Source organism: Amphiprion ocellaris, chromosome 4, assembly GCF_022539595.1.
Source record: "Amphiprion ocellaris isolate individual 3 ecotype Okinawa chromosome 4, ASM2253959v1, whole genome shotgun sequence".
Lineage (NCBI taxonomy): Eukaryota > Metazoa > Chordata > Actinopteri > Pomacentridae > Amphiprion > Amphiprion ocellaris.
Window position 1 is genome coordinate 34603171 of NC_072769.1, and position 25379 is coordinate 34628549.

Below are 25379 nucleotides of genomic sequence, written 5' to 3' on the forward strand. Positions count from 1 at the left end.
TATTGAAAGAAAAGTTCAGTATGTTGCGACCTGAAAATTGGTAAATCTTTATTTTACTAATTCTTGTTTATGTTTTGTTAAATTACAGATAATGTCTAGTGGAATAACAGAAAAAAAAATATGAATTTCCATGTTGACTGTTAGAAAACGTCCACATCATCTGTAGTTTTCACAAATATGATTTTTTTCTTTTACAACGTGAACATAAAATCACACCCTTTTACTGGAGTTAAATCAGCGAAAAATATCATTATTTTAGAGATGTTTGCTGTTATTTGTTCTACAGTATTTGAATGTTGGACATAAAAATAATCATGCTCAGAGCAAAATGTCAGCTAATATCTGTAAAATAAGGATATTTTTGGCAAACTTACATACAGTAAAAAAAAAAAAGTATAAATTTAGCATCAGATGTTGTAAAAAAAAAATACAGATTTTTGATGTGGCCATTGTGAAAAACTTTGGCAAGTTTTTACACAGGTAATATAGATAATACTTAAAATATCTTTTTCTTATAATTTTGCTAGGTTTCATCTGTAATATAATGTAACAACAGTAATTTTTTAAAAAAAGGTACAAACCATTGAAGAAGCAGGAAGGAGAACAAGGGGAGCAAAAATAAGCTGTTATTGGATAATTCTGCATCGTCTAAAATATAACCAAATATATTACACATCCAATACAATGTTCATATTTTATGTAAAATAAAGTTTCCATCTGTTCACAAAAGGAAAAGCTTTTTTTTAAAAAAAAAAAAAAAAAAAAAAAAAAGCTGTCTGTGCTGCAGGTGCATCTAAGCTTAAGCTCTAGTGCCAAATATGTAAGAATTGGGTGTTTTTCTGCTTTTCTGTTGGTATATATAAAATATCCATTAAAATGGATGAAAATAAGGCAGCAAATGTGCCAGACAAAAAGAATTAAAAAAGGATAAAATACTTTACCATTCAAAAATGGTTTAAATAGAAGGAAATACCTGTAAAATATTAATGATCTGAGCCTATTTATATGCAATATTTTCTGTAATTTACAGATATTCTGTGTAATTTTTAAAAAAAACGGCAAATTTGTAAAATAACAGTAAAAAACATATTTACCATTTCTCAATCCTTAATATACATTTTTTTCATTCAAATAATAATACATAGATAAATACATAAATGTAAAATAAAAATATTTTTGCTGATTTATTGTGCTATAAAGCAGTGTAATTTTACCATTAAGCTTTGTAAAAGAATGAGTTACTATTTGTAATAATACAGATATTTGATGTGGACATAATTCACAGGTTTGGCCAGCTTTTATGGTTTACACAGAAATTAATAATTCTTTTTGTGATTATAGATACCCGTATTTTAGCAAAACAAGGAAAATCTGTTAAAAATTGCCATTTTTCAGTCTTTAATATACTTTTTTTTTCTTTGACATAACCACAAACATCTGGAAAATAACAATATGTTTTGCTGATTTAAATACAGTAAAAAAAACTCCCGTGAAATGTAAGATAATAGGTTACAGTTTGTAAAAGTACACATTTTTTAGATGGACATTATCTACACTTCTGGCGTTTTTTTTTCTACAGTCAACATGAAAATTAATACTATTATTCTGTGTTTTCATTCGTTATAATCTATAATTTAACAAGACTTCAAAAATGAGTAAAATGTTACTGTTAAAAACGTTCATTTTTTCCAGTGTGCTTTTGTGATTTATCTGCAGCAGCTCATGTGTTCAAACTACTCATTGTAAAGTGAGCACAGACGAGCTGCTGTCCATGGTGCTGAAACTGAATCATGACTCGCACTTTATTTATAGAAATGTGTGATTTATTTGAGTTGCAAACTACAAAACACACCACCAAGTATCGCGAGAAGGAGCTCTTGAAGTCTTGAACGCTCCGTGCACGGTCAAGGTGTGTGCGCTGGATAAACGAGGCGTGTGTGTGTGTGTGTGTGTGTGTGTGTGTGTGTGTGTGTGTGTGTGTGTGTGTGTGTGTGTGTGTGTGTGTGTGTGTGTGTGTGTGTGTGTGTGTGTGTGTGTGTGTGTGTGAGTGTGAGAAGCTACACTGAAGGCTGCATGCGATGATGGTGAGGACCGTTCTCACTTGAGTAAGCGCGCCTCCGCAAAAACCAGAGGAAGGAGAGGAGGGCTGCATTCCCATTGACTGAGAGAGAGAGAGAGAGAGGGGGGGGGGGAGGGGGGGAGGGGGAGAGAGGACTCCGCCTTTACCGCCCCAGCATCCAGCTCCAGTCCAACGACGGCGGCACAGCCAACACCGACCGGCCGAGAGCACCAGGAGCCCCGTGTAGCTCAACCCGACATCCCGGCGCAGAGAAACGGACATGGGCTCCCCGTGAAACCGGGCGGTGGAGGGGAGAGGAGGGCCGGCGGGGGGTGGGGGGGAGCGACGACGAAAGCGTGGTGGGAGAAACACCCAGAGAGAGCGACAGAGCGCGGACAAACAAAAGCACAAACGAGCGGTGCCTGCAACCATGAGCGGCTCGCACTATTCGCCGGAGCTGCGGCTGCCGCTGCTGCCGCCGCGCCGCCCGCGGACCATGTCGTGAGGTGTGGCTCGGAAACGCTCCGGGGAACCTGTCAGCCGAAACGACACGCCGAGGAGGAGCAGCAGGAGGAGGAGGTGGTGGTGGTGGAGGTGGAGGTGGGGTGGTGGTCGAAAAGATGTCCGCCTCGGTGGGGCCCCAGGGCGGCCCTCGCCCACCCACCGTGCCGCCATCCATGCCGGATCTGCCGGACCTGAGCCACCTCACCGAAGAGGAGAGGAAAATCATCATGGCAGTGATGGCTCGGCAAAAGGAGGAGGAGGAGAAAGAACAAGCCATGCTTAAGTAAGAACAACATTTCATTTATTATCCTTTACGGTTAAAGAAGTTCTAGAAAGATGACACCATCACAGGTTGTTCCCAAACAGGTAGGCCCATCAGTGTGTGCACATACATACATCCATACATACATATATACGGTGCTGTTTAGCAGGCAGAGCTCAGAATGTGTCTCCAGAAGACGTCCACATCGCCACAGAGACTCAGGCAGCCTCAGCACGTTGAATCCCGCCGGAATCAGGTAGTAAATTAAAAGAATTTACGGCACCAGTTAGTGGAGATGACCCGAAACAGGGTCAAACGTGTTACAGGTGTAGATTGGGACTGAGAGGATGGGGTGTGACAGTGCTGCTGGGGGGGAGGAGGAGAGGAAGGGAGGAAGGGGGATGAATCATAGCTTTATCCATCCACTCGTTTTCATCAATGGGGTCTGCACCCCATCCCTCCGTTTACACATCCAGCACCGCTCGCTTTTCGCTTTTACGCACGGCTTTATATCAGTGGAGCTCTCTGCAGGCTGGGAGTGTGTGCGTGCTTGTGTTAGCGCGCGCGCTTGAGTGCATGTGTGTGAGGTAGAGAGACGTCGCTTTGGCAATAATAGGAACAACAGTGACATTATAGCTGAGAGGCCTGGAGCGACCCGAGCCGTTTTATCAGCCCGACGGAGGCACGGCACGTATCCGAGCGTGTGTGCTCCCCCTCGGCGGTGAGAGAAGGAGAAGATGGGGTGTGGTTGGCAAATCTTAGCGAGGCCTGAGCCGGACAGAAAAGATAGAGGATGTACTGTGTGATCAAGCAATACATCTCCAAAAAATACGCACGAATGAGCAGGAGGCTCCACTAAAGCAGCATTATGGGAAATGGCAGGAGGCAGCTATAGGTCACTTTTAACCCGCTGCGAGATGTCAGAGAAACGTTTCAGCGGTCTGTCAGGAGGGTTGGGTGTCGGTTGCAGCTTGGTGCCTCCGGGGTTTCCAGCTCCGCCTGTACCGAGTACCGTGTCTGTGCGGGCACCTGGCCGCTTGCGGACGCGTAATAGCGGATGTTGCAGGCGCGCAGTATCCTCCAGCTCTCCGCCTATAATGGCTGTTTTCATTTCCTGCCTGCAGCCTGGAGGGAAGCTGGGTGAGGGCCGCCGCGGGCCCCTGGAGAGGAACTGATGTATTTAATGTTCCATGAGGCACAGGCGCAGGTTCAGTCAATAATGGCTTCATCATCTGGCTAATCATTAATGGGAGCAGAACACCGTGGACAAAGGACAAATGTGACTTCAGAGAAATGCAGCCAGTCTTTGATATTTGCTACAGTATTTTGCCCAAGATGCTGAATAGATATGAGTAGAATTTACATTTAAGATTAGACCTGTTTTATCCCTCCAAAGATCAGAAAATACTGCCAGAGAATTTTTTTCCACCATGTTTTTAGGAACTAAATGTTCTATAAATCAGACTGTGACTGATATATGAACAAATTCCTCTGCAAAAAAACATTCAGAACACCAACAGGAATGACACTAGAAAGTTTAGAGTATGTAAGTGTTTCTGAATTGAAAATTTCTTCCTCAGAATCTATCGTCTTAACTAAAAGATCTCATCATGAAACGTCCGCAGTCAGTTACTCTCATAATACCAGTGACTCTTTGTATTACATTCAGAAAATCTAAGTTAAAACATGCAAATCTCTGTTTATCACTTTATAAATCCGAAAATGCTACCAGAAAAAAATCTATTTTTGCCATGTTTTTAGGAAATGTTCTAGAAATCAGGATCTGGATGATAAATGAAAAAATCATCCTGTAAAAACATTCAAAATATAGGAGTACAACTGCAAAATTTGGTTTGGTGTATATAGGTGCAACTAAAGGTGAGATATATATTTTAAAAAAGTAATTTTGACAAAATAGCCTTTAAAGATTATGTACTATTATTGAAATCTGTAGACACAAATAGATTAAGCGTAGTAGAATAAACACCTTAATGTGTATTTGGATGTTTTCTTTCCATTAGTATGACAGAAGACATGCTCTGGAAGCATACAATCTCAAAATGCACGGAAAAACGAATTACAACAGCAAAATTAGCTTCACACTTGCTGGTAATGTCGGTCATTATTAGTAGCTTGATCATGTTAAAGAGAAGAGACATGTAGAGATAGAAGCAGAAGAGAAAATGCAAATAAAGGCATGCAGGCTTTTTTTTGTTAAGTAGAAGCCTTTTCACACAACTTCTTTTAGTTCAAATAAGCTGTCTTGCGATTAAGGGCCCAGTCACTCATGTTGTCATCATTAAACTTAAAAAACACACCAACAAGAAATCCAGTGAAACCAGTGTTTCAAACCAAAATCCAAATCAGAGTTAACAGGTGTCATGACAGTGGTTATCAACTTTCTTTGTTAACATAGAAAAAAGGGGCATTTAACATGTCATGTGACTCCTCTTTTGCACAAAATGGACCATCATGTGCCACCTACTCTATATATATATATATATATATATATATATATATATATATATATATATATATATATATATATATATATATATATATATATATATAATTTCTCTTGGGATTAATAAAGTATCTATCTATCTATCTATCTATCTACCTACCTACCTACCTACCTACCTACCTACCTACCTACCTATCTATCTATCTATCTATCTATCTATCTATCTATCTATCTATCTAGTATTGGATGTTGCAATATATCAGTACTTATGATTACTATTAGTAGTGTTGTAAATAAAGCACCAGAAGCTATCAGGTTGACACTTGAACATGCAGTACAGTTATTTTTAGAGACTCTCACCACCTCCCAAGTCATTCATTTGGCAAAAAAAAACACAATACACAGAGTTAAAGATGAATATGACTTTAAGTTTCTGTATATGTTGCATTAATATCGTGAATTCTTTTGGTTGGGATAATCATGTCATAAAATCTGACATTGTTATGACGCTTTTTTTTTTTTTTAGAGTTTCAGCATTAAAACATGAGTCCTCCAGATGTAGGTGATGACCAGCCTCATGTATGTTGGCACAAATAGGATTTAGTGATTTGAGGGAAATTTAGGTGGAATGAGAATAGAGGATTATCTCCATAATTCAGTGCAGATAGTTACACAGATTTTTCTTTCAGCAGATAAACCAGCTTTTCATATTGTGGTGTCAGAAGGTTGGAGCCTTTAGTTAAGAAGCAAAATGTGCAGCAAAGGGGCTCATCTGTTGACTGAACTCAGCTACGTCAGTTTATTTAGAAGCACATGTAAAGCAACTAAAAGACCAACAAGAAGATAACACAGGTAAAAGCAAAGAGTAAAAGTGGGTTTTTATATAGGTTCTAAAAACATCAGCAGACCTCAGGGATCTCGTGGGAGTCAGTAATGCTAAAAGATCAGCGAGGCAGTGAAGCAAAACACTTAAAAACACAATAAAATCTTAAAATCTATTTAAATGTAGCTGGGAGTCAATGCAGACAAGCCAAAAGAGACAAAATGTGGTCTTAAGAAAGCCGCCTGTCTGACACCTGAGTGCTCCAGTATTCAAGCCTGGATAATTTAAAGGCTTAACTCTCTTTTTGACTGTCTACTAAACTATCTAATATAATACCAATATGCTGCTTTCTGCAACAGGTGTGTTAAAGGAACTATTTGATGGCATAAATCAATGGATTACTGAGGATTCGTCCTCTGAATATAAACAGAGATCAGTAGGTAGGATTGTTCATGGTGCTATTACTTAACAGCAGCTGTTACATTTGTCAAATTTTTCTTGTTTTGATCGACATGCAACATGTATTAAACCGAAATTTGCAAGCATAAATGCAAACAGGCTAGATGGATAAAGTGAAATAGCCCCTCAGTCCAAACATGCTGCTAAAATACTCTAATGTGATTAACTGATTTATGTTTCATTTATTTAATGTTTACATGCAGTTTCTTTATAAAGTTCTATATAATTTCTGTTCACAAAAGCATGCTCCATTAACATTTTTCTTCACTGTGGGCTCATTTTTTACTGCAAGTCCTGCACCTCTATAGAAACGGAGCAACCACAAAGAAGAAGAGAGAACTCTCACGTCTTCTTTGCAGTATGAAAAATGTAAACACTATAGCTATACTACATACTATAATTCTCAAATCAACATGAAAAAATTTTTTCCAAGAGCCCACAGATGTAAACATTGACCAACAGATACTTTCCCCAAAAGTAGTCATGTACAAAAGAAAAGAAGAATTGATAGAAGAATTGATACAGTTATACAGGGAACATTACTGCCCAGCATTTCTCTAAGTGCCCACAGATGTTTCCAGTACTGGAAATAAAAGGTGACTCTGCGTACTATAGATATTTTACTTCTTACATTTTCAGTTTCTATGCTTTTCTCATCTCTGATCATGTAAATACAGCCTTGGTTCATCTGAAAAATCTTTGAATTTTTCTCCTGTGACTGTTGGTCACAGATGAGGCACTAATGCGTTAAAAGTTGTGCAGAGGAGCGCAGATATTTTGGATTTTTACAGAATCTGCTTAATGCAAACAGGTTCTTTTTGGTGAATTTTAAAATAGAACATGTAGAATAAAGCCACCCAAATGAAATGTCATGATTTTAAGCTTAAATGTGGTTACCTTTCCCAAGGGAACGGTATGTCACTGATGAGTAGTTGAAGGAACATCAGAATGTTAAAAACCTGACATTTTTTTTCCAGTTTCGTTTTCTGATAATGTGGTGTAATTTTTCAGATTTAAAAGATGGGATGCTTTTTTAAAAAAAAAAAAAAAAATAGGATTCTTGTATTAGAAATATGTAGGATTTATTCATCTTCTTTGGCAGAGATGGCCATAAAAAAACAGGTCAAAATGTGTTTCACCAGCAGAGACGACTCAAAAAGAACATTCAGTACCTTTCAACTCCACCTGGTTAGCTCTGTCCACTCTGGTTGCAGTGGTGCCTGAGAGCGCAGCAGCTGCAGTGATAAGGTTGTACTGATACAGGACTTTATCTGTCATGACTTTAACCTCCAGCATGACTGAAACATCCCAGAGCCAGAACACCTGCTTCTGGACGAACAGGCAGTGAGAAGTCAGCACCTGGGCTGTCCTTCACTCATGTAATGCTTTGCCCTTGTTTATTAGACTTCAGAGGCCCTTCATTGACTTGCTAAACCTCCAGTGATGTCCTAATCCAGCAGATGTTCGAGGAGGAGAGCTGTGATGCTGCAAAATCCTGAACGCCACGTCTCAGATGTTGAGGAAAAACTCCTCTGAGCACAACAAGAAATCTTTTCTCTGTAGCCCAACACTACTCTGAGTTCCCGTCCACCCTCAAGAGCTCTTGAGGTTTCCAAAATGTAAATATAGAAATAAAGAGTAAAATATTTATGCTCAGCGGAGAGATTGTAGACGTTTGAGACGGGGGTGGATGCACAGCTCAGGGCCGAGGGCTGGAGTGGCAGGTGATGTTAATAGAGGCGCCCACTTGTTAAGGCAGAGAGTGAGATGCTGTTAGTTGTACTACTCGTTGCATTCGGTGTAATCTGGCCTTGTTTTTGAGTAACACTCTTTAGCACTTTCCTGATCTGCAGGACAAAGTGCAGATTGTTTCCTCAACACCAGATGGACAGAGGAAGGAATCAGGACTCGGGGCACAGAAGGAGGGAGAGGAGGGAGGATTTAGAGGTTTTAAGGATTAGAGCGGTGGACAGAGAGAGAAAAGGGGGAGACTGAGAGAATGGAAGAGCTTTAGTAAGGGGTCCCACACACCACTCTGCTAATCTCTCCTCACCAGGACTCCCCAAGGCTGCAGGCTACAGGGTGCATGCAGAGGGCAGCGAAGCCCTCTTCCCTGCCTGATGCCACTGCTGCTATTTGAAGGGTCAGCAGCAGTCAGGAGACAAGGTCAAAAACAGGCAGAACTCTGGATTTTAGGCTCAACTTCTGTTCTAATGTGGACAGTTTGTTGTCTAGATTTTGTCTTCAAGCTGCATCAGTCAATAGATGTACATTTTGCCAATAGTTGAGGTGATTTACGTCTCGTTTCCACATGCCTCTGTTTTTGTTTTTTTCGTAAATGAAAAGGAAGTTCGTTCACCCCAGTGGACATCTCCATGGTATCCACGAAACTTCCCCCTTCCATTTTTTTTACTCCAGTCTGGAATTTGCTTCAAGTATGTTGAAAAATGGGAAGTTTTGTGTTAAAATAATATAGCCCGTGGTGCCAGATTAAGCTTCCTTGATTGCTTGCACCAGCATCTAATTTTGTCTCTATATACATGTATATATATTCTTAATTTTGTCTGCAGTCGTTTGCAGTATCATTCCTATAAACTGAAGCATTTGCTAAACATCTGCTTATTAATACATAACAATTTACCAATTTTCCCTAAATGCCTTGCATGCAGGCTAAGGTAAACTCTAGCCAGATGGTGTGCAATCCAGTTCTTTGTTGACATCTGTTGTCACACAAAAACATGAAAAACTGCATGACAGTCATTCATCAGAACTTCTACGTGGCACATCAGTATGCCTCATAGAAGTCTCTGTCATTGTGCTCCTTTACTAGCTAAACTCCCATGATGCTCTCAGCTTGCCAACACAGTGGCACAACCAGGTACTACAGCTAATTTACATTGCTTCAAGTATGCAATGTTTAGTGAAATGCTCTTGGGTATCGGCAGGTTCAAAATACCAACTGACTATGATCAAATCGGAAGCCAAAAAACTTTATCTGGACATTGCTATGTAGCTAGCATTCAACTAGCATGACTTTTAAGCTGTTTATTTTCTTCATCTCTAGACAGCATAAAACATGGCTAATATCAGCTGTCATTTTTTCTCTTGTAAATGAACAAAGTTATACATGTTTCTTCTTCTTAGCTGCAAATTTTTAGCAGTTGGAAAAGCGCTATTTTGGTATCTGGCTTCTTCGGCTCTGTTTTTCCAACCATGCATAATGTAGCCTATAGTACAGTACTGTGCAACCCAGTTTATTTGCTCCCATTTTCATTTAATGGGAACTAATTTGCATTTCTTTAAAAAAAAAAAAATTGCAACATTTCAAAAGTTTGCTTCCACTTCTCTTGGCAGTTATTGATTGGCTTGTCACAGACATAGATAAACATGATTCCAAAATAAAGTTGCCATTTAAATACACAACTGTGTTGTTTTTCAGAAACAAATGATATTTTCAGTTCACTATCAATACATAGGTTTCTAAAGAAGGACAATCTTAGTGTACAGAAGGCGTATGACGCTTATATTGAAATGCAGAAGCCACATTCTGTCTATTGATGAATGTATTTGAAGTATTTGTATCAGTATTAGCCCTAACTACAACCACATATTTTAATCCCATAAAATGAGACGTGAAAAGCATAAAATTCCTTGACAGGACATGCAAAATGTGCCTGAAGTGCAGTGATACTGATACATAATCCCATGATATCATGTTAAGTACACTCATGTATTAGTTATAGTATTCTAAGTATTAAACTACATTCTCCACGCTTAGAAAGTTGCTTATGATAAAATGTCTGCAAAATCTGACAGTGAAAGCCGACTTATGTCATCATATAATAATAGAAAGTTGCAGCAGTAGAGCCTTTGTTGTGCAAGACGCCTCCTAAAAGTGAATTTTACTAAAAATCTTTACGAGTGATACAGTAGACCTGCCTCTAACTGTCTGCTGTAGCCACTAAGATTGTTTCATACATTCATCCACGTTATTATCACTGACTCTGGTGCTGCTAGCTAATATTGTCATGTTACCAAATAATGCCTCTGTGGAGTAAACAACAGACCTAACTTGATGTGTTTCAGCTGAAATAAATAGAAATGTGTTCAGAGCGGTCTTAAGAGTTTCAAGGTTTCGGGGAGAAAAATGCTAATGTTGAATTATGGATCAGGTCTGAAAATAGCTCACACTCTGAAGCAGTTCCTGAAATATTTAAGTATTCAGTTCACTGTTGATGCTCTGAACCTTCTCTTTTTCTTGTTAACCTTTTTCAGCATTGAATTCCACTAATTGCACCGTGTAATGTTTGCACTTTGTTGGTGTGCGCAGACTCACTGCAGGTGTTCACTGCTATTTTAAAGCACATTTCTTCTCGCTCACACGCACTCGAAACCCACAGCCGCCCACCTCCACATGCACACAGGCTCTGTAGTGTGAGTCTGACAGCACAACACAAACTGCACCACAAACCCAGATGGAGGCTCGCAGAAGGAAAGCAGCCTCTTGTACAATTTGTCCTGTTGCGTCGCGGCCGAGCCTCCGTTCGTTCTCCAGACAGCTGGAGACGGGGTGAATCCCATGTGTTTCTTCTGTGTGTGAGCTCGCTGGATTGGATCGTCACATTTTTGCTCTTAATTAAAGGAACTAAGAGGCAGTCGGGTGTGTCTGCAACACCTGGAGGAGTAGAAGTCGGTGTGTTTGCGCACAAGATTTGTGTTTGTGTGTGTTCATGCTTCAGAGTTTGTATCTGTCATCTTTGCATCTAAAAAAGCTCCATATTGTGTTTGTTTCTCCTGATTTTTCGCTGTAACGCAAAACATTCACAGGGTTTTATGATGTTTTGAAGATGTCTGCATTTATGTTATAGAAGGTAAAAAATATTGTGGACTGTTTGTGCTGTTCACATGCTTTTTTGCATGTCTGGCTCTAATTTTAATTCAAATGGCAGGAACTCTTAATACTACAGCATCCAATAATATGTCACCAGAACACAATGCTCATGTCAGACAGAGGCATGATTCTCTAAATCCCAGATCACATCCAGTGACAGTTTTTTGTTTAATGCTTAGTTCCAACTTTTTCAGAATTTCAGAAGAATCCACTATGGTAAGAGAAAGCGTGTGGTTATGACAAAAGAATAGTATGATTTGGTTTGGACAACAAAAGCACTTAGCTAAGGCATGAAATTGTGCTAATGGTTAACCGTCTGAAGCCAAACCCGTCAGTTGGTTTGAAAGCAATGTTATCTTACACGAAGAAAAAGCATTGAATTTATTGAAGCAATCTTCCGATTTACAGCTTTCCGACAGTCCTTAAAATTCTCGTGTGCTAGAAAAAAACGTAACCAAATCTAAGCTTAAAATCATGAACTTTTATTGAAATCACCTTATTCTACCTAACTCATTTAGAAATGTGACAAAATTCAGCCATTTCCTCTAGTCAGTTTCTGTAAAAACAAAAAAATAAAAAACTGTTGCAACTGTGAAGCCGTTCGTGACTCAGCTTGGGCCAACAGTCCCATGACAAAAATTTTAAAACTTGTGGCTGAACTGCAGGTAGTGTTTCCACAGAGTAGAGAAAAGATGAGCATGGAAACAAATTAAAAATCTAAGAAGGAATTATCTATAGCATGTAGACTACTTTCCCCCCCCAGTGTTCGTCCCACCTGTCAGCACTTGGAAAAATGCGTAGCAGTAATTTCAGTCAGAGTTCAGTGTTTATTATCTCCAACTTCAACATGATGCTTTTCCCTGTCGATCACCGTTGAACAAGTACATTTAGAAACTAAGGCACTGCACAATGCTAACTATTGCTTTTGCTAACATTGTAGAAATATCTATAATTTTACAGAATTTTTCCTCTTTATTCAATTTTTTTCCAGTTTGTTTGAAATAAACAAAAATATCAGTAACATTACAAAAGCAGACTGATTTTACATTTCCAATGTAACATAACAGTGAATAATCATAAAAATGTTATTTTTTCTATCACAAGTATTACATATTTTTTGCCATAAAGAAATTAAATATACTCTAGCACATTTACCATAAGTTGAATTTTCTTTTTACTTATTGAATGATGATGAATAGGGTCAGTACAATAAATAACGTTACTTGTTTAAAACCACAGTGACTGAGAAGTCATTTATAAAGCTTCCAAACCAACTGAATAACTGACTGACGTTTGGTCTTGTGTGATTTGTGAATCGGCCTTGTGCCTGTGTGTTGGTTCAGCTGTGCAGATTTGAGATCTGGTTAATCATTAGCAACAGCAGCAGAGATAGAAGAGACGTAACGTGAAGCAGGTTTGGTGGAGATGGAGGCTGGGTGGGACTCGGAGTGTGTTGAGAGTGAGAGACCTGAGTGAGTGGCCTCTTTAGTGCTCCCAGACCTCCCCAGCATTAAAGTTTAATGAGAATGCATTGTGCTGGGGCTGACCAGGCTCTCTACAGCCTCGGCCTCCATCTCTGTCTGTGTTTGTGGTCGGAGGAAGCGATGAGGTTGTATCACAGCGCTGTGTGGAATCAGCCATCACACGAAAAGTGTCTCTGCTTACCAAAACCCGCAATGTGGAACTTTTGTTTCCCCCTACTGGCAGCGAGAGAAATTAAATATATACTTGGACCGTGTTTCTCTAATAATAATAATAATAATAATAATAATAACAATAACAATAACAATAATAATAATAATAATAATAATAATAATAATAATAATAATAATAATAATAATGTGATAATGATTAAAAGTATTTCTGTTATTAAGACTGAAACCCTACAGAGAATAGTCTGACTACTGTAATAATATAGTTAAGCTCCTATGGTATTATAAACTATGGAACTCAGCCTAAGTAGTATAAATATTAAGGCTAAGACCTTACAGCATTATTAATTATAGCGATATTATGAAATACTGTACTGTTAAAAAAAACAAAAAAAATGTAAAACTGGTAAAAAAAATATATATTTGCAATTATCTGTGAAATTATGATTTTTTTTAGCTTAAATGTAGTGGAACAGTCTCATTAACACATTATAAAAGAAAGATTTTTTTAAATAGTGTTTTTTTCCCCTGTGGTTTTACTATCTCTAATTTAACAAAACTAGAGAAATCTGTAAAATAACAGGCAAAAAATGAGTACCATTTTTAGGTACTTAATATGCAGAACTATTCAAGTAGAAGTCCCAGAAAAAATGTAAAATTAAATGTTGAATTGCGTTGAAAGTTACTTCCATTTGTGGCTGTCTTATGTGAGGAGGCTGTGGAGGTGGATTCAGGAAATCACGTGGAGAGCAGAGGGAACAGAAGAATACGATGAAGGGGGTGGGGTGGAGCAGAGCAAGGGATGCTGGGATGGAGTGAGGGGATTATGGGACGCCTCATAATTACTCGACAACTACTCGGGCAGCTAGAGTCGTGGCTTAAACGTCACCCAGAAGTCAGAGGTCCTGTTTGCTGCATGTGATTTGTGTATGTATATAGTGTCAGTATTTGAGAGACAGAGATAGGAGAACAATGCAAAGTGAATTGTCGAGACCATTTTTATCAATTACTGGGCTCTGACAGAGTGGAATCTCATATCCAGCCCTGAATATATCAGATAGGAAATGGAGGGAGGGTTAGAGGGATATAAATGGAAAAGAGAGAAAATATAAATGCACAAGGAGGAGGGAGATGGAGTGATAGGTGCTCACACACTGAGGAGTCCATGCCAAAAAAGCACTCTGCCCCATAAATATAGGTAAGACACTCACAACATCAATAAAAGAGTTATCAACATCTAAGCGCTGGATATGGGAGGGCTGGTGCAGTCTGATGGTCGCAGCTGAGCATAAGCTGAAATACTCTGTGTGGTGACAGAACCACTGTTAAACAAGAGCGATCATTTAACCTTCAGTGACTTCATCAATGCACCTGCATATGTAGACAAGGTTTTTTTTTTTTTTTTTTAAATACAGCATCTGCCTCTTGATCTTAGCAGAAATGTGAAAAAATGACCCACTAATGGAGAGGCAAAATGATACTGGATTTTTGAGACCAGTGCCAATACCAGTTTTACAAATCAACAATATTACAATATCAACTGACTTTAGAAATAAGTTCTCTGTGTATACATAGACATATAGAAAGAAAAAAAAGAGACATTACCTGTATTATATCTGAGCTCAAACCCAGTTAGTTTGCATTGCAAATTCTAGATTATATTATAACTTTTTACATATTTGGTGGAAATCTAGACTTTAAAATTTTAGTTTTTGTAAATGTAGTGACTGAAATTGTTCAGTTTGGATCACAAACTGTGAGTCCTGAACAGTTAGCATTAGTCAGACCCATATTGTTGTTATTATGTAGGTGGAGAATGGGCTTCAATGCTAACACATTAGTGTCTCACAAGCAAGGAAAATTCTGAACAGTTTATATTAGTTAGACTGGCATTAATTAGACTGCTTTTAATGTTGCAGTGTTTGGGAATTGATATGCAGCCTCATGAAGATTCTATATCCCGAAATCTTCTTAAAAATAAATGATATAGAGGCCAGATTTTGTTTTCTTGAATATCGCTGCCCTTAAGCTGTGTGCTAAAGCAGCAGGTTTATGTGACTAAAGCAGTGTGACTTCAACACTGGATCTTGGAAAGAATGACAGCTGCAATTCAAACCCCATCAAGCCAGTGAGGATTGACCAGATTGTTTGAGAAATTGCTGCCCTATAGATAGATACACAGTGGCCATCTGGATGTTTCATTTCTGCTAGCATTGTGACGTTAGCGCCACTTTATATCCTTTTGACAGTGGAGGAAGCTAAATATGTAAACGTTGTCATGGAGAACATCGCGACAGACAAACAAGAAAACTAAGATGTTTGCATTTTGCTTGAGCACCCATCTGTTGCTCTTCTCGGACTTTCACACAATTTTTTTTAAGGATGTATTCTTCATTTCCAGTAAAATGTTCTTTCTAACACTCCTTCCTCTTTCTCACCCTGTCTCCATCCTCCTTCCATCATCCTCTTCTCGAATGGTATTTATAGAGCAGCTCCGGATGCATCCTCTCTTCTCCTCCGCTGGTCTCTGGCCCACGCTTGTTTCCGTCTTGGCTCTTTTTGTTCATCTTTTTGCTTTTTCACTTGTTGTCCTTCCTACTCCTCCTACTCCTCCTCCCTGTAGACAGCAGTTTGTCGATCTATCTCTTTCTGAGATGGGAGGACTTCTGGGATTCTCTGTGTTCATCACCTCTTCTTCCTGCTTTCCTGTCTCTGTTTTGTTGAACAGAGACACAATGTTTTCCCGAATCCTCCTTCTTTTTTTTTTTTTTTTTTTTACCTCTTTGCAGCTTGTGTCAACATGTCTGTTATGTTCTTTGGTCGCTATCTTGTGGAGAGCTTGGGTTTTTGAGCTAAAGCAATTGTTTTGTTCTTTAAACTAAAATCTCCATATGCCTGAAAAGTTTCTGTTCATTCCTGTCCTCATTTTGCAAAGCCCCATGATCCTCCCCCTCAGGTTTTATACTATTATTATTATACTATTAGTGATATTTCATTGAATGGGTTCATATGTGTGCATGTGTAAAATAAAGAGGGCGCAAAATTGTTCTGGCCCAGCACAAGACAGAGAGGATGTGTTGTTTTCTTCTGTAATGTAACGGTGAGATTTACCGGTATTCCGACCCTTTAGTATGGCTGCGCCAACAGGTTATAGGAGCAGAAAGGAACTAGAAACCGATGGCACCGTTTGTGTTTTGACGGAGATGAGAGGAATTACGAACTATGGAAAACAAAGTTCCTCGGACACCTTCGGCTGCTTGGACTAAAGGCTACCACACCGAAAGACTCCAACGAAGACACGGATGATGAAGAAGACTCGGAGAAAAACGAAGAAGCCTATGCTGAATTACTACAAGTTTTGGATGATAAAAGTATTTCCTTCATGATGAGAGATGCAGCGGACAATGGAAGAAAAGCATTTCAAATATTGAGAGAACATTATGCCAGTGAGGGGAAACCACGAGTGATTAGCTTATACACAGAGCTAATATCTCTCCAGAAAGGTGCTAGCGAGAGTGTTACAGACTATATTATGAGAGCTAAGATGACTATTATGGCGCTAAGAAATGCTGAAGAGTCTGTAAGTCATGGTCTGTTGATAGCAATGGTCTCAGACAAAAATCTCTGACAGGGACAAAAACATTACGACAGAACAAGGTGAAAATAGTCACAGCTTATGATATCCGACAAGGGAGATGAAAGATCCTCAGTACTTAAAAGACTATGAGTGCAAAATGGAATGTGATGAAGATCAGGTACTGACTAATATTGACTATTGTTATAGAGTCCTGTACAGTGTACCACAAACACTTCAGGTAGCTACGAGCTCATCAAACTCAGTCTTGGGCTAAGGACATGAAGGAAGAAATAGATTCTCTAAGAGAAAATAAAGCTTTTACACTTACCACACTGCCAGGAGGTAAAAAATACAGTGGGGGGCAAGTGGGTTAATACAGGCAAAGAAAACCCAGATTAAACAAAAACATACAAGGCCAGATGTGTTGCAAAAGGCTATAGCCAGCTTGCAGGAAAGAACTACAATGAGACTTTTTCTCCGACTGCGAAAACATGTCGTGTACGTACCCTAATGCAGCCTGCAGTTCAATCTGATTTAGATCTACATCAGATGGACATTGAAACAGCATATCTGCATGCACCAGTTGATTGTGAGGTGTATATGGAACAGCCAGAAGGATTTGAAGAGGCACTAGTCTGCAAACTTAACAAATATCTATATGGTCTAAAACAATCAGGAAGAAACTGGAACATAATGTCACTTGATTTTCTCAATGAAAATGATTTTGCAGAAAATCCAGCTGACCACTGCATCAACAGCAGACAAACAGAAAATGTGAGGATAACACTGATAATCTGGGTCGAAGATCTGATTTTTGCAGCAAGCAATAAAGATTCACTCAGTTGTGAAGGAAATGTTGGAAACTAAGATGGAAGATCTTGGGAGGCTCAAACACTTTTTAGGCATTGATTTCACACAGAAAGAAGGAGAAATAAAAATGAACCAGAAAAGGTACATTTCAAAGATACTGGAAAGTTTTGACATGCCTAACTGTAAACCAAGATCAACCCCATGTTAACACAGACAAACATTCAGCAACAATGGTGAATCTGTTGATCCAAAGAGATACCGTGAAGTAGTGGGCAGCTTGATCTACATAATGACATGTACGAGCCCTGATCTGAGCATCTCATTGCTTCGACTCACACCCATAGACTTTCACTGGTGGAAGCTGCCTCCACCTGACCAATGCTTCTTGACTTGTTGACCCTCCACCAGCTGAGAGAGAGTTTTCTGTGAGACGTCACCGGGAATCAGCTGATGAGACAGATATAGTGCTGCCCTCCACTCACACAGAGCCCCCCGCCTCCCCATCCCTGGGCAGTGTATTCATAGCAGTGCTAATTAACAACTCAACACCAGCGACTGGTGGAGAGAGTGGAGGCAGAGGAGGGAGGAAGAGGGGAGGAGAGGGAGTCCTTGGCGCTGAACACTGAGGCCCGAGGCGAAGGCAAACCCACGTGTCCACGTGGGCTTTCTGTCTGTGTCATTGTTTGCATTTGCATGTGTGCTCATTTGCACACACTTGTTTTGACAAGGCCAAAGCTGGAATAACACACATGTGGCTGCTGGTGCAGAGCTACAGAGAAGAGACACAGTTCAGCTGGTTCACACCACTCGGACATCCCCCCGGTGGCTGTCCTCCATGGCCACGTGCTAACACGTATAATTAGTAACATGTAAAGGGTATTGTTTTCTTGGAAGGAGCAGTGTAATGTATTTTAACTCACACATCATTAATTGTGTCATGGTACAATGTTGTAACACTCATTTTGGTACTGCTCAGGCACATTAACACTATGAACAAAACAATATTAAACCTCATATATGCCCACAAGGGATGGACCAATATGATTTTTGTCAGGGCCATTACTGATCATTAGTGATCACTGTTAGAGAATTCTGCGATGCTGAGAGATGAACGAGGAGGGAGATTCAGAGACACTCTGGAGACTTAGATGGCTTAGGTTGAGAATAAGGTTTACTATTATCAGGAGAAATGATAAAACGAGCAACACAGTGATGTGAGCACTTGCAGCATCAATTCTGAGGATTCTCTTTGACCTTGAGTATATAAGGAGTTGGGAGGAAAGCCATATTCAGATTACGGCCCAATATGGAGACAGCTTTTCTGCTCAAGAACGTCAACTAGACAATATTTAATCTTAAGTCATGTCTTTAGTACAACTGGTGTCTTTGCAGCATCTGCCTTTCATCAGGGCCATATTAAGTACAGAGAGAGCCTAAACATACTCAGAGCCTCAGTTTGGGAGAAGTAGAATAGGAACAAGGGTCAAAGGTGATAACCTGTAGGATAATTTGAGGTGATCTATAGGATCTGCAACTTGATTTAAAGTGACTGTAGTTGACAGATGCAACCTGCATGATATTCTGGGATGTCTTCAGCTAACAGCTGCGAGGAAATACCTCAATAAGGGTATAGAGAGTAATTTTTCCTTCACAATCACAGACAGACAATTTATCACAGAGACCGATATTTATTTATACTAAAAACTGAACTATTGATGTCATTAAGTTAGAGTAACTATGTTGTACATGTTTGACTGTCTGAACCATAAGTGGTTTCCTATCACATTAACTCACTGTGGACAAATTTTTTTTTTTACTGCTATATAAAGTCGTTAAAAAAAAAATGGAATCAATGTGGATCATTTTCCTACAGCGCCTCAGGTGTTACCACCACTGGAAAAATGGTAAATCTACATATGATAGAGATTTTACTTCTTACATTTGAAATTCATTTCCGTACCAGTCTCCTCTCTGCTCTATGTAAATGCAGCCTGCAGTTCAGTGGAAAAGTCCTTAAATTTTTACCACGTCGTCCTTCTTTACACCTGACTCCCTAATGGCTTCACAGTTGTGTCAAAGAGCATGGAATTTTTTGTTTTTTAGAGAATCTGTTTTTACAGTGTTTAGTCTTTAGTGCATGTTTAGATTTGGTTGTTTTTAGCTGAATGGCTTCTTTGTATTTTTATGGTTTCTGCTCTGATAAATGGTGCAATTTTGGTGATTTTTCTAAGGTAAACTTGCTGTTTAAGCCCACCAATGGATTTTTGGGTTCTGAGGGTTAGTGCTGCAAATGAAGCTTGTGAAAATATGTCTAATTTGTGCTGGAAAGTGCCTTCATATACCTCCAAATTTGTCTTGTTTTCACATTGTCTTTGTAGCTGTCTCCCAAGCACACAGAACATCCAGAAATCATGTGAGTTTTATTTAGAGGTGACTGACTGTCACATCTGCGTTCCTGCTTTTCCAAGAAAATTAAAATGGCTTATGTAAATGGGATGCAGCCGTAGTTAACCTCCTAAGTTACAGATGCGATAAAATACAAAAATGAAAAATTACTCAAATAATTTCAGGAAAGCAACACTTCTTCTATAAGAATTACAGTAAATTATTATGGCTGCTTTGCAAAAGATATGTGCATTACTGTATTTATTAATTGCATGTGTGTGTAGCTGCAGTGGGACCAACATGAATGTCCTACTTTGGCTTTGAAGAAATAAGCTAATTTAGGATGAAAATTAACATTACAAATCAGTTTTAAAGCCATGGTTCTCGACACAAGTGATTTTGAATTCTCCAGTGTGGTATTTTATTAAACTTTATTTCACCACCTCTGTTCACAGTCATGACGGCCGACCCCTGGAGAGGCTTTAGGCTCAGGCATGTAATCGATGAACATACAGTAGACTGAACACAAAGAACTCGTCCTTACCTGAGTGGACGTCTCACCTGATGTCTTCACAGATCTGTTTGGTCACTTATGTGTCTCCAGCTGAGTCAAGGTTAAACTTAAGCTCAAGTATTTAGGGGGAAATTACATTTAAAGAGCATAAAGTCTGGATTTTGATGGTGTGTGTGACAGAGCGATTTGCACATATTGGTTGGATGCTTCATGTGTATTTGATGCATGTCCACACTTCCAGCAGAGTTGTGTGTGAGTGCATGTAGTGTGTCAGTCTGCCACTTTCTCATGTTTCCATCTCACACAGACATTGGTGATAATGTAGTGTAAAAGTCTGCAATTGTAGCATTGTCTTCATCTAAACTCATGGCTCTCAAAGCTGCTTTCATCATTATTTGTATGTAAACGTTGCATCAGATGACTGTGTAGTTTGTGAAGATTGTCCTTCAGCTCTGTGGAGTGATTCAGCAACTTTTAGCTCATTGTTTTGGTTTTATGGCCTACAGTTTGTTGTGGTTTTGTTTCAGGTGTTCACTTTTCAGCTTTCAGTTTTTTGGCTTCAGGTATTCATTTTCTACTCCACTAAATGTAGGCTCTTAATACAACAAACAAAAAGGTACAAAAATATCACAGAGACACCAAAAAAAAACCAATGCAAATCACAAAAAGATACAAAACGACACGAAAGAGACAGAAATCACCAGAAAAAACACAAAATGGTGAGAAAGAGACACTAAACCAACAGAGAGACAAAAAAATGACCAAAAACATCATAAGACCACCAAGAAAGAGACAAACCCCCCCCCCCCCCCAAAAAAAAAAAAAAAAAAAAAAAGATACGAAACAACCAGAGAGAGACACGAAAGCCAGAAAAACATAAAATAACCACAAGGAGACACAAAGCCACTGGGAAGAAATAAAATGAGTAGAGAGACAGAAAATGACTGGACAATAACACAAAACCACTGGAAAGAGACACCACAAAAATTCCTACAACCACTACAAAGAGGCGCAAAGATTACAAAATGATCAAACAGAGAGAGACAAAAAATACAAAAGATGCAAGACCACCACAACAAACCACAAAACCAAGAGACTCTGTTCAAGGAGAACTACCAAAAAGGGACAAAAAACACCAGAAAGCCGCACAAAATCCAACAGAAAGAGGCACTTTATGACTAAGAAGAGACACAAACTACCAGTAAGAGATGAAAAACTATTCAAAAAAAATGTACAAAACAGCTGGAAATAGACTCTACATGACCACAAAGAGACACAGAAAGATACAAAATCACCACAAAAAGACAAAACCCCTACAAAGCAACACAACGAGACACAAAACCAGCATTAAGACACAAATGTATTAATGTAGAACCTAGAAGGCACTCAAAACATGATGAAAAAGATACAAAACCACTACAAAGAGGCACAAAATGACCACAACGATGCACAAAATCGCCAGGAGACACACAACTACCACAACAGGGCATACAACGGCTGCAGAGCGACACAAACAATCCACTGAAAAGTCAGATTTTATAAACACCTCAGCAAACAAAGCGGAGGTCGGAGGTAACAGGTTTTGATGGTATTGCACGTTTACGTGGGTCCAGATGTTCATTTTTGAGACTAATAATTTTGACAATGACATTAGAGTTTAATGCTGAATGCTAAAGTTTGTAATTTAAGAAATCAGGGAGTGTAGTTGGTGGTTGCTTCATAAATTCCTCTAAGGTAAAACGGCCAAACAGTCTGAGCATCTCGTCTCTGCAGTTCTGATTGAGGCTGAAACCTCAGATTTATTTCTACATTTCGTGCAGCTTTAACAGCAACTGTGGAAGCGGTGGAAAGACTGATGAAACCGTGGATCTAGGAACGGTAACAGCTGGTGCACTGACACCCACTGACACCCAGTGCTTGACGCCACCACGTTACCATGGCGACCGGCTGTGCACCCTCTGTTTCTGACAGCTGTTCCCATGGCGCCCGGGCCCGGCTCAGCCCCTGGACTCCCGTCGGCAGGATATATAGCTGCACAGGGTCGGAGTTCACGTTCATGACGTCGCTGCCGTTTTTCCATCAGAAATGCTGTTTAGATTTGCCCAGAATCCATCTATCATTGTATTTTAGGTTGATTTAAAGACTATTTGAAGCGTTTTTGAGTCGAAGCATGTATGTTTTCAGATTCGTACATGTTGCAAGTATATTTGCAGTATCATCTCAGCTTCTGTTGTATCTGTAAAGCTTTTTCTCAGTCACACTCAATCCAAACTGTTACTTAATGAAGAAGTATTCAGATATTATATGTAAGTCATAGTAACAATACCACAGTGGAGTTACAAATCCTTTATTCAAGATTTTACTGAAGTAAAAGTACAAAAGTAATAGATTCAAAATATTCTTAAAGTTCCAAAATTAGAAGGACTCATTACACAAAATAGCACATTTCAGAATAATGTACATATTGTTTGGTTTGGATTATTGTCTGTCATTTTAATGTTATGACCAATGAAGATGAAGCTGATTTTCGTGACTTTTTGCAGTTTTATAGATAGTTTTGTGTCTTCTAAAAATATGGTAAAAATCTGTAAAATGAAAGGGTATTTTAAGTTATACATTTAGTTTCTTGCATTCTGGTAAATTTTTGTCTACCAGTTTTTGCATTTTCTGCATCACTTAATGGTTAAAAAGTCTCTTGCCTCTTTCGCGTTTTACTGGAATCTTTGTCTCAGTGTATCATAACTATGGGATTATCCAACAATAATACATCACAGTTGTTGTTTGTATATCTTTATCATTAAACCACTTATAATCAGCCTTACAAAGTGCTTTGCAGCTAACAGAAAAATGCAAAATAAATGAATAAAAATGAAAAACAACCGATGACCAAAAACAACATGAAACTTAAAAGCAGGTTAATTTAAAGTTAAAATAGAGTGATGCAGGACAAATGTTGGCATAAAAACTCAAAATAAATTCATAAGAAAGCCTCTCAATGCAAATAACTCACTACAAAATGACTTAAAGCAGACACTGAAGCAGAGAGATCATCAGGAATCCGTCTTTTATTGTGATGTGTGAACAGTGGTAAGGTCACTGCAAAGTCATTTAGTTACTTTGTACCACTGAATCCTCCACACAGCATTAGAACTTATCACACACCAAACCCTTGATAATGTTTGATTCTAAATGCAAAGGTTGTTTCATTCAGCAGCCTTTACGTCAGTATAAATATACTCCCTATGGTGTATCCTTTTATCAAAATTCATTCAGTATTTGACATCATAGAATCGCTCCATTCTCTGCTCCACCTGATTGGCTGAGTCTCGTCCCACCGTTGGTCTCCTCCCTGTTCAAACTGTTCATGGTGTCAGTTTGCTGCTGCAGCACTGAGCTGCCGGCTGAAGGAAAAGCAGCACTGAAGATGCTCATTTCATCGGACAGGAAACTTTATATATGTTTTCGCCTTCAGGAAGACTTTTCATTTTTTAGAAAGCGTTTCATTCAGCTGGCTTGTTCTTCAGTAACAGAGATTCTTGGACTCTCCCGTTGAAGCATCGTTCCTGCACCTTGGCAGGTCATGGCGGAGGACAGTTATCTCTTTGATTATTGTTACCGGAGACATCTGCTCACAGCAGAGGAGCTGTTATGTTTTCGACCTGTTTCCTTCTCGGCAGCAGAGCACCACATACAGGAAGACATGGCTGTTTTCAATAGACCCAGGTAACAGATAAGCACCTTTAAAGTGCTGCTTATATGAAGATGTTATTGGAGAAAAACAACTGAGCACATGTGACAGCGAAAGTTGTAGAAAACGGTCATCAGTGTATCTGTAAATTTAAAGTCACAGTAAAAACTTCTTTAGGAGCTGCAAACAACACAGCAGATACATTTTCTCAAATTCTTCATATCAGGTTGATAAATTGTATGTATCAGAAATTAAGAGACTCATAAGGTCACATTTTACTTGATGGCAAAAGAAATTATGGAGAATCAAGTATTGAATATGGATAATTGGATGGCAAGCTGAACAGTGTAACTTGGTAGCTAATGAAAACTTACATTTCAGGATGCAAGTGGAGAGACTCCAACTAAAAAAACATTTAATACCAATGTAGCTGACCAGTCTGCGTATTTAAAATATAAACAAAAGTATATCAAAAAAAGAAAATGAGGGGTTTATTACACAACAAGTTAGACATAGTCAGGCTTTTTTAGTGTTAGCCGGCTTGCTAAAACCCAAAATCCCAATCAGATATAATTGGACATAATAGTAATAGGCATTGCAGCAGTGGTTAATAACTTTCTTTGATAACCAGGTTTTCTTCTTCAGGCTTTGTTTGCAGATTGTGAACTAAGGGGAATGTGAACATTTAATACAGTAAAAAGCAACTGTTACTGCAAATGATGACGAAGTGGAGTCCTGGTGGAAAGGGTATAAGTTCATTTATTTTCCCACTCAGTGCAGTCATTTTATTCTGAAATGGCAACTGCATATTCTGCATATTCTGCAACTGCATACTCTTAAACATACAACGCCATATATTTAAACATCAAGATGTGCATTTAGGTCTGACACTGTCCCATAATAAAGGAGACATGGAAATCACTTTGGTTTTTGGCCAAATCAAAGTGCAATTAATTCTACCGATTGATCAATACCAGCGGACTGATCAGGTTTCTAATCCGAGTTCTATCAGCTGCACTACCAGCAGAGTAGAACTGACTGACATAAAAACATATTTCTGCTTTTTCTACATCAACTAGTGAATCCATGTAGGTTCCCATGGTAACGCGATGCATACAGTATGCTTCATTCAGTGGGATTACTAACAAACATCTCAACAGGTTTGCAGATCAAACCTCATCTCAAAATCTGTGTTATGAACAGAGAATATGGTCATAACAGTTGGTGAAAAGGTGGTGCCTTTTATACTAAATAATACTACTACTAATATAGTATAATACTTTACTAATTT

General features: G+C 38.9%; 1 protein-coding gene across 27 annotated transcripts in view; it reads left to right on the plus strand.

The window, feature by feature from the left end:
* Positions 1-2218: 2218 nt before the first annotated feature.
* Positions 2219-25379, plus strand: part of rims1b (regulating synaptic membrane exocytosis 1b) — a 97553-nt gene continuing 74392 nt past the window's right edge. For 9 of the 27 annotated variants that reach the window (XM_035949138.2, XM_055009643.1, XM_055009647.1 and 6 more), the window contains exon 1: positions 2225-2846. In XM_035949138.2, the coding sequence (XP_035805031.2) occupies positions 2680-2846 (167 nt within the window). In that variant the 5' untranslated portion in view covers positions 2225-2679. Of the gene's footprint in view, positions 2847-23947; positions 24124-25379 lie in introns of those variants that run through there. The other 18 variants (XM_055009646.1, XM_055009649.1, XM_055009655.1 and 15 more) reach the window with 6 other exon arrangements.